This window comes from Anomaloglossus baeobatrachus, chromosome 2, assembly GCF_048569485.1.
Source record: "Anomaloglossus baeobatrachus isolate aAnoBae1 chromosome 2, aAnoBae1.hap1, whole genome shotgun sequence".
NCBI lineage: Eukaryota > Metazoa > Chordata > Amphibia > Anura > Aromobatidae > Anomaloglossus > Anomaloglossus baeobatrachus.
Genome location: NC_134354.1, coordinates 264,396,530 through 264,407,219, shown reverse-complemented (window position 1 = coordinate 264,407,219; position 10,690 = coordinate 264,396,530). Strand labels below are relative to the sequence as shown.

At 43.0% G+C, this 10,690-nt stretch overlaps 1 protein-coding gene across 1 annotated transcript in view; it reads right to left on the bottom strand.

Annotated features, from left to right (window-relative positions):
- Window positions 1-2,316: 2,316 nt before the first annotated feature.
- Window positions 2,317-10,690, bottom strand: part of FMOD (fibromodulin) — a 43,131-nt gene continuing 34,757 nt past the window's right edge. Inside the window, exon 3 of the mRNA XM_075333748.1 lies at window positions 2,317-4,090. Coding sequence (XP_075189863.1) covers window positions 3,939-4,090 — 152 coding nt within the window. The 3' untranslated portion in view covers window positions 2,317-3,938. The remainder of the gene's footprint in view (window positions 4,091-10,690) is intronic.

The following is a 10,690-nucleotide window of genomic DNA, read 5'->3' as shown; positions in this document are numbered from 1 at the left end:
TTTGTGCCAAGGCTCCTTTTGGAGGCCCAGTACTGCACTGTTCCTGGTCCTAGTGCTTTTAGCGCTGTTCTTGATGTGCAGGAGGCTGTGGGGCAGGGTAGGACAGGCCTGTGCAATGGGTATATGCTGTCTCTGGATCAGGCAAAAGCCTTTGACCAGGTTGATCACGATTGCCTCTGGTTCACTTTGACATACAGTATTGTGTCCTGAGGATAGTAGCCTATGCTGACAACGTCACGGTTTTTGTTTCCTCGGGAGGGGAGGCGAGGGCAGTGATGCCAGAGGTACAGTGGTACTCAGAGGCATCGGGGTCCAAGGTCAACCAGGACAAGTTTGAAAGTCTCTGGTTGGATGGCGAAGTTCCTGATTTCAGTCCTCTGGACACTTTCCCAGAACCCCAGGAATCTGCCAAAGTCCTAGACATAGAATTTGGCCAGGGTGATTACCACACTAAAAACTGGCAGAATTAAGTGTGTCCAGAGAGTGGACCACTGGAAGGGTTGGACTTTGACCCTGAGGGAAAGGGTGAGTTTGTGCAAAGCTTTCCTGCTCCTTTTGTTAATCTATCTAGGCACTGTGTGCTTCTTGACAAAGCCTCTTTGGACGTGGGTTTACAGTCTGATTTTTCAGCTGTTGTGCGGAAGCACACTGAACCTAGTCAAGAGGGACGTTACTTACCATACGAGGGGACTGGGGTGTTGAACCCCATGGTGTTTCTTATGGACACGTTTTTGAAGGCAAACATCTCAAACCTCTGGAAAAGATGGCTTCTCAGTGGGTATTCTCCTGCAGGGGGTGGCTTCAGCCCTTCTTCCAGGATTCTGTCAAGCAGGTTACTTGACAAGAGGATCTTATCAATTCATTTTAGAAAACCACTGGTCCTCAGGGATTGCCCAAGTTGGGATCTGGAGGTGGGGTTAAGGTTATTGAACTCGAAGAGAATCCCTATGAAGTTTTGGAACTTGACTTGGCACTGTGCCATCATCAGAGATTAAGTAAGACTGCCATATTACATTGCAGCGCAATGTTAGAATGAGCTGGCAGCTCTACTGAAATGAGCATGTCAGTATGTATTTTTATGCAGCTGTCACGCTCAGGTGGAGAAAGCCATGGGCGAGTCCGAGCATTGTTATGATGTGATGCTCAGGCAGTAATACAACAGTCTGACTGGATCACTGATGCCAGTACTGAGGGGTTGAAGGAAATTTTGTGCGGCAGAAGGGGGTGAATATTCATTTGCCATTAACACATGTTCCAATCACTGATACCGGCACAGAGGCGTGGGCAGGACTATGGGTGTAGGAACAGGGTGAATATTCATTTTTCTTTAACTAGCATGTGACTATAGACTTCCAGGACTTACAGCAACACATCAATAAAAGTTTCCCCAATGTACACCAATAAAAGTTACATATCATGAAAGGCTGCCCAAGCCATATTTTAGGATTACTATTATAGTATGGTATGCAACTAGAGATAATTCTTGTAGTAGGGCTTATATTATAAGCATACTCTGAAGAGGCAGAAAAAAACATCTAGGGCTTAATTTCGGGGTAGATCTTTTTTTTGGGGAAATAAGGTGTTTCTATACAAGGCACAAAAGGGGCATTATTACTGTTTTACGACAATGGTTATAGTACGATATCATTTGTTTTAAAGTGGTGGATTGTGAAAAGGGTACTGGAAAATCAGTAAGCCAAAGATGCATCTGTGTTAAATTTTGCAGGAACAAATTATAGATGGAAGAAGTGGTCATGGTGGTCTGCGCCAAATGGAAAATAAATAGGAAAATGAATGACTATGATCACCGAAGATGTCACAGGTTATTTACAGTATAGACATGTATGGTCTACAGAGCACTGGTGTAAAACTGATATTACCATTATCTGGTCACTTTATGGCAGTAATATGAGCCTAAATACTTTGGTTTGGGTTAATATTCCATCATTGAATGGTGTTATAATACTGCAATATAATAGACATACAGTATAACTGAGGTATTATTTAATCTTATATAGCATCATCATTATTAATAATATAGATCTTGTAGTAAATCTTGATTTCCTCCAGGCAGGGTAATATTTCTAATAGAGACCTCTATCTGGGGAAGATGGAGGGTGGGACAGCACGGGCCTGTGTCCTTTTAAATGCCAGTGCTGAATTTCAGTCCCAGTCCGGCCCTGGCTGCAGATTTTCTGTTCAAAAATTCAAAGAGGAAATCTACATTTCCACCATATGTGAATTTAGCCTTATATACTTCCAGATATTGCATTATTCGGGAACCTGTGTAAAACGTGCAAACATCAAACAAAAGGATTCTTGATGCATGAATGAATAAACAGATTTTTATTAAAATTGTTATATGTACATCAGCTCTGGAAAGATATACAAAGCCAGTTATATTGCGAAAAGCAGGCAATGAACATTTCAGAGGGATTCAGCCTGTCTTGTACTTTTAAATGTTGATGAGAAATAGATCAAACACTTGTCCCCCTCATAATAAAATGTTGGCAATTTTTGGAACGTATTGCAAAACTGATATGCCATAGAGCAGACACACGCTTCACTTAGTCTTTGTTTGCACCACGCTGGCAGTGTAATCTTGTCTTATAGGCCAAGTAAGTTTTCTTTTATATAGCCTTCATGTATACAGTTGCATACATCATCAAAAGACTCCTATTACAAAATATTGCCCAATGGCTCCAGTTCATCAATGTAATTCGCTTTTTGAATTACTTTGAAAAGTCCCCAAATTTTTGCTAACACAGTGTTGTGACAAATTTAGTGACTTTTGGCACTTTCACAGCAGTTTTGGTGAAATGGGCAGAGCTGGAACAGGACATGGTGTTGAAGATGCATGATGCCACAGGTTGACTAACTCATGATGAGCTGTAGTGTGCCTTATGGCAGAAATCTTACTCCAGTGGCTGGCATAAGGCGCACGCCACGTGCCAGAAGCAACTGACTCATTAACAGGTGAGTACCTCTTAATGAATCAGGAGCTTCTGACTCCAGCACTCCTCCTCATCAAGAACATTGTGAACATTTATGGTCTTGATGACTCATGTCCAATTTGTTCTATGTTGGGCTTATTTTTCATCCAAAATGTAGTTGACCATAAACAAAGAATGTGCATGGTGTTTCCGTTATTTAGGGAAAAAGGAGGGTTGAACCACTGGCAATATGCCGTAAAGTTCTACAAGTAAAATATATCACTATTGTTGGGTTATATTAAGGGGTTGTCCAGTCTTTGGTTGAAAGTCTGTAGTTGCTCTATTTGATTAGAGACTTCTAAATCCTTACATCGTACACACTGTATGCTGTCCAGATTCTCCATCCTGCAAAAAATGGCCAGTCACATGATGTTAGCATGTGATATGCATACTTCCGGCCAAATTCCATCTAGACTTGCTTGGCCTTCGCTCACTTTACCTGTATTGACCGAGGTTGTGCACGTCTAGTTGGCACGTGACCGTATTTATGCAATTTGCATAATTGTGGTCACATGTCTGCCTGTTCTTGGCAGTAATACCAGAGACTCCTGACAGGGTGACGTGTGCAAGCTTTAAGGGTTCCGAAGTCTTCAGTCCCATAGAGTTACTTCAAATTTTCAACAAAAGACCAGACAACCCCTTTAAGACATTGTAACGAAAATATTTTTATGCTACTAGATTTTTAATCTGCTCAGTGAGCCATGATTTTACCTTTGCTAGTTTTCTTGTTCATAGCAACTTCAAAATAGTTTTATTCTAAAAATTGCTCTGTTATCTTAATAATAATTCACATTAGTCTTGCAAGAAGTTGTGTGTCCTTCAAAGTAGAACTTCTGAAGTCAAGAGCTTGCTTTGCATTCATATGCCGTCTGTCGCTATCCAGCTATTTGTGAGCAGAGAAGAAAAAGTGAATAGAGAATATATAGCGCATGTTCTCTTTGCTTGTTACATATTGATAATGTCAGCATTTCGCAGGCATAAAGGGGTGTCCGGTGGAATGTTATTACTTTCAATCTCATTACCATCCAAGCGTAAAATTTCCAGCCGAGAGAAGGACGTGATGTCCACATGTGTGCAAAAACTTTTGACTGTAAATTCTAGAGATGAGAGAAAAGGAAAATTGTTATTATACTTAATATCATTCAAATAATTTAATGCATATAAGATTAGATTTTGCAACATTTAATGCAAGTTTTCATCCAATTAGGAGTCTTACAACAACACATGGAAATGTTTTCCAAAGAATGTATGCACAGTAAGAATTGCTTAAATGTCTGGGCTGACCATACACATAAATATAATTATATACTGTACTTATATTTTTTCTGAAAATTTGTATTTTTCAGTTGGTCATAACTAGTATTTAGCGAGTATTGGGGTGCTTGGAATTCTCGGTACTCGATCAAGTATTCCCGTCAGTTAAAAAATGTAAGGTGTCCTTTATTTTTTTTTAAAGTGAACCTGTCAGGTTCTGTATGCACCCAGAACCATGAGAAGTTCTGTGTGCATATTGCTAATCTCTGCCTAAGGGCTCTTGTCCACTTGCGATTTCCATGTGCGAGTGCGATCCGATAAAAAATGGGATCGCACTCGCACCAGTATTAAGCTATGAGGCCGTGTCCTCTTGCTAAATTTTTAACGGCACACCTCGTGCACTCGGTGAAATCGCAGCATGCTGCGATTTGCACCGAGTCTCAGCTCTCGCACCCCCATGCAAGCCTATGGGAGTGAGAAAAAAATCGGAATACGGGTGGCATATGTATGTCATACAGATGGCATACGCATGTCACATGAATCCTTGACACTTGCATACCGCGTCGGGCTGGCTCCCGGAGGAATCGCCAGTAATACCAGTCCTAGCCGTGGTTACATGCACTGAACTCCGGAGCTGTCACCTGAGCTCCGGAGTGCAGCCTGGACTGAACAGCGAGCGCCGAGTGATTGATTCCCCGGCAATTGCTGTTCAGTTCATGACAGCTGCAAACAGACTGGGCTGATCTCCGGAGTTCAGGTGACACCTCCGGAGTTCAGTGCAGGTGTAACGCCTGCCTGGATCAACAGACTCAGGTGGGATGTAATGGACAGACTAGAGGGAAGCCACTCACCAAGCAGGACCCCCAGAACCCTGAAACCTTTTAACCCCTATACAGGAATTTGGAATTACACAGGGCCCTGGAGATCACTACCTGTGGAAGGCTGCAGTCCGAGAGAGTAGTCGTCAGGCAGAGTCAAACCAGAAATAGCAGAACAGGGACAGAATCGGCAGACAAGGACGTAATCAGAAAACGTAGCAGAGGTCAAATCCGGATCGGGCAGTGAGGTACAAAAACAGCAGGCAAAAGGTAGTCAGAAAACACGCAGAAGTCGGCACACAGGAATCACAAAACAGAATAGGGCAAACCAGGAGCCAGGAAATCAGAACTATCTGTGGCAGAGGTGAGCAGACAGGAGGGGAGCTAAGAAGGGTGTGGTGTCTTCCCATTGGCTGTAGCTGAATGCTGGCAACTTCAGCTGGAAGACACACGCCACCCACAGTCAGCCAGTGGTACTGCAGATCCCAAAATAACCCAGCCCAGTGGATGATCGGAGCCTGTGCCCACCGGTGCCGCTGGCATTGACTCCTCTCCCATTACCAGCACCATCCACGGCAGGAACATGGCGTCGCCTGGCGATTGGAGCAGAAGTCGCTGGAGTGGACTCCGGTGGTGACGTAACAGCAGGTAACCGCGGCCAGGACTGGTACTACTAGAGATTCCTCCGGTAGCCAGTCTGACGCTGCTTGCATAACACTCACATAGCACCCGCATGACCCTCGCATGTCATACGGATGCTATGTGAGAAAAAAAACAAAACACTGTATGCAGACCTTACGCAGGACGCTCGACTTACATTTGTAGCCAAGTATCGCTGTGATTTTTTTAATGCAAGTGGACAAGAGCCCTAACCGTCCCTGTTTACACTAGCATAGTTAAAGAGATCTTTAGAAAAAGTAATTCTAAAGATCTTTCATCATATGCTAATGAGCGCAGGGTCTAGTTGCAAGGGCGTTAGTTCCCTTGGCTAGTTAGCCCCCTTACCATGTAAGCACTTCCCTGTGGGCATGCTAACGTGCTAATGAATGTGCAGCATCAGAGGCATGGTCCTTTTCAGCTCTATTCTGCCACCACGCCCGATACTGGATTTCGGCTCAGTGCACATGACCTCTGGACTTCCAGTCATGCACACTACACCAGTTTAAAGATGGGACTCGCACATCCAACTTCATAGTGTGCATGACCAGAAGTCTGGGGATTTCTGATCATGTGCACTGAGCTGAAATCCAACGTCGGGCGTGGTGACAGCAGGGAGGGAAGAGTGACCGCGCCTCTGACGTTGTGCATTCAATAGCATGTTAGCATGCCTACAGGGGCGTACTAACAAGCTAAGGGAGCCAACTAGCCAAGGAAACTAATGCCCTTGTGACTAGTCGCTGACCTCATTAGCATATCATAAAGGATCTTTACAAACACTTTTTCTAAAGATCCATTTATCAATGCTAGTGTATACAGGGATGGTTAGGCAGGGATTAGCAATATGCACCCAGAACTGCTCGTGGTTCTGGGTGCATACAGGACCTGACAAGTTCCCTTTAAAGCTTTAGAAATATATACTGTACAAATTATTTTGACTGTCATTTTCATCATTGTCACGCACAGTTTGTAAGCACTACCCTACTCACTACGGTCACCGTTCTGACGTTCTGAAAGTTGCTTCCTGTATTGTCTCTCCCATTTTCTGACCCAGCTTGCCTACTCAATTATCCTGTCCTTTCTGCTCCTGACCTCGGTACCTCTACTGAATCTATGCTGCCTGCCCTGATATGAGATTGCCTGACTGCCTTTTGCCTTTATCTGCCTGTACCTCAAACCCATCTCTCTGACCCTTCAGTCAGCTGCTGCCATCCCGGAGACTGGAGTGGTACCTGGTGACTACCGGCGGCAAAGCCTATCCTTCCCATCAGAGGCTCAAGCGAACACCCAGTAGTTACGTTGTCACACCCCTCCATGGTAAGCTAGGTCACATACAGCAGCATTACAATCATTTACAGTTCACAGTGAATGGAGCTCATGTGTTCTTATTAGAATTACAGGTTGCAGTCTGCTTCTCCTGCATCACCCCCACCTTAATACAAAATAACAGGGGTTTTCTGTCTGCTGTCTCTAACACCAGGTCCTTCCTCTATCTAAAACTGAATCTCTACACAACTGAAGTTCTTGTGTTTCCTTCCAATACTAACCGTCCTATACCTGATATTTCAATTACCTTTGGTGGAACAACCATAACTCCAAAGATGCACACTCGCTGTCTTTGGGTCATATTTGACACAGAATGTTCCTTTATTCCCTATAACCAATTACTAACTCACATCACCTGCATCACCTAGAATCCGACCTTTTCTTACCTTGGAAAGTGCAAAATCACTTAGTGTCGCTCTTATTCAAATTGTCTCTTCATAGAGGAAGGAGACGAACTGTAGTGTCGCTCTTACTCATTCTCTTCTGGCATACTGTAACTCTTTACTGATTGGTCAACCTCTAATCAAACTTTTTCCCCTTTAATCCATCCTGATTCCTGAACGCAGCAGCCAGGGTCATATTCCTCTCCAGCCACTTCACTGATGCTTTGACCTTGGCTGCCTATCCGCTACAGAATACATTACAAACTTATCTCTCTTACACACAAATCTCTTCGCAGTTCTGCACTGCCCTTCATCTCATCTCTCATCTCTGTCTATTACTCTACCCATGCCATCTAATCTGTAACTGATCTAAAACTAACATCCTCCATAATCCGAACCTCCCATCCCCATATCCAAGACTTCTCTTGTGCTGCAACAGTGTTCTGGAATGCACTACCTCAATCGAGCTGACTAATATCCAGCCCCCATGTTTTTGAGCGTCTATCAGTTTGCCAGATACAGAAGATTGATTTGTCACTCAACAGAGCAGATTTCCAAGGCACCAGACTGCAGTGGCGATTGCTTTTCAACACTCCATCAGATGTCTGTTATTTTGTTTGGTGATATAAAGCTTGAAAACTGCTGTTCAGCCATGGAAACCCATGGTATTAGTTCCTAGTGCATAGTTTTTGTAAGTGATGTTAATGATTGTTGAATTTCTGTATATCTCCTAAAGTCCTCAGAGTGTTGGCTACTTTTATACGTTCTGCACTATACATCATCTACCACTTCATAGATTCATAGTTTCATTCCCAACTTTCAATGTGGTGCCACTCACATGTGGTAATGTAATAGTAAGGAGGCAATAAATATCATGAACTTGTTTCTGAGGTGACATACTATGACAGTATCACCTTCAAATTCGTGAGCTTTTTAGAGTGAATTATTCTTTCACAAATGTTGTTAATGGCAGATTGGATATTTACGGTTTCAATTTTATATACTTGAGGCAATAGGACAATATTAAAGACTTAAAAACTAAGATTAAGAGGTGTATCCCAGTACTTTAGATCATATGCATGTATTTTAAGGGATTATCCAGGCTTGGGCTAATAGTCTGCAGTCACTATACGTGACTGCAGACTGCCAAACTGTGACGTCGCCTGGTGTTTATGTCACAATTCCCTGGTGTGCCCCATGCTAGTCAGTGGTCACAAGACTGCCTGTATGCGATTTGCATACTTACCGTCACATGCCAACTAGCCTCATTTGTCTTCTCTTGCAATATCAACAAGAGAGTGGATTTTTCCTTTTAAATTAGTAGGAAGAGTATACAAAGAGCATTTGTAGCTGTTTAGGGGAAGGATTTTGGAGTGGCTCGCTTCAAAATCTTCCTATAAAAAGTGAATTTAGCCTCAGAAATATCACATCTAAAACTCATTGTTATGTCAGTATTTGGTCAGTATTTTGCATCCGTGTTTATAAGCTATGGGTGGAAAATAAACAGTGAAAGTGGCAATGGAAAAATGTGTAATCCTTCCCATTTTTGAGAAAACTGCAATGGAAAAATGTGTAATCTTTCATTTTGATTACTCATTTTTGTGTGTGTTTGCATAAAAATAGTGATGAGATTGATCCCTAATGATGTTTTTGCACCGCAAGGTTTCACTTATGAACAAAATATGGACTATCTCCCACCTGGAAAGGACAGGATGAAGGAGGTGACTTTTGGCAATTGTTTGGTGACTTTACTACCTAAGGTTAGCGGAACACTATAAGTATGGGAAAGCGAGTGAATGCAGCTGTGCTAGTCTTGGGATTCGGAAAAATCTAAGGACTGTGCCAAGCTTCCTGTATCATAGGGAGAAAGAATACAAAGGACAGTAACAACAACACCATAATGACTAGCTATAAAATTCACTTGAGAGGCACGGCTGCTGTCTTCACATGCAACTGCCTGTATAATATGCCTTTACGGGGAGGCAGCCCATCCCAGGTTGGGGACTGTATTATAAAACGCATCCGCTTAATGGCAGAAATCTTGTCCCAGGACAAAAACTAAAATCTATATATACAGTGCTTATCATAAATGAGTACATCCCAACAGATTTGTCAGAAAACCTTTAATTTTCTTTCAGAATCAATATATTCAATGGCCCATTGATTGCACATAAAATTTGTTATTTTGCACACCCAGAAGAGTTATTTTTCTAACAAATTCATTCAAGGCCATGTTGCAAAAAATGAGTACACCCCAATGAAAGTCTTAGGAGAAAAGTTAAAGTTTAGACTACAAAATTCTAATTAACAAGAATTCAACCATAGGTAAGCCTAATTATTCTTTACACAAGGTGTTCAGCAGGCAATAGAAAGTAGAAGGAAAATTAGAGCAACTGTCCAATTATAAAAAGTCTTCCTTTATTCTTGCATATTAAACATTTTTTCAAATATGTTGATAAAACAGCAGAAATGGATCCATGCCTGCAGTCAAAGGCTGACGCGTTTCGTGCAGTTGCCCTTAGTCATAGCCTCCAGCAGGCAGTTGACGACTAAAGGCCATTACTTAATGAAAACCTATTTCCATTTCATCATTTCAGCCACAGCACCATATGGAAGAAAAATTTAAGACCTGAGAAAGAAAGGTGAGAAAGCGACAATATCAGCAAAGCTTTACTTATCAATGAGAATACTGAAACAAAAGTGATACTGTGGCACCCCTGACCTGGTCAGGCGCCACTGAGTACTGCACCCATGCTGGATGAGTGCAAACAGGTAATCCAAAAGGCTGGAATAGGGTGTACGGACAGACACATAGTGACCAGGTCTCCCACACACTAGAGGGGACCCTTGGGCAGACCCAAGAGGGGGCGTACCTCCACATCTCAGCTAGAGGTGCTGGGGAGGGGTTGGAAGCTAAGGTGACAGTGGCAGTTAGAAAAGGAGTAGGAGAGAAGCAAGTCAGTCTGAAGAAGAGAGCGCAGGGAGAAGGAGTGAGCAGGCACGTGGACACGCTAGTCAGACTCTGCCCGTGAAATAGCCATTAGCGGGGGGAACGGTCACCAGCAGTTGGACAGAAAGACGCTGAGGAAGTTAGCTGGTCGTGTACGGAGACTTCTGGTAGCTAGGCACGCACGGGGAACAGGTCACTAGAGTCAGACATCCATTTAGTGGTCTGCTAAACCTGCCGATGGGGTGGACCACAAGTCCCATATTAACCAAAACAGAGTCCGAGCATCAGCAGCAACGAGGGGGCCCATAA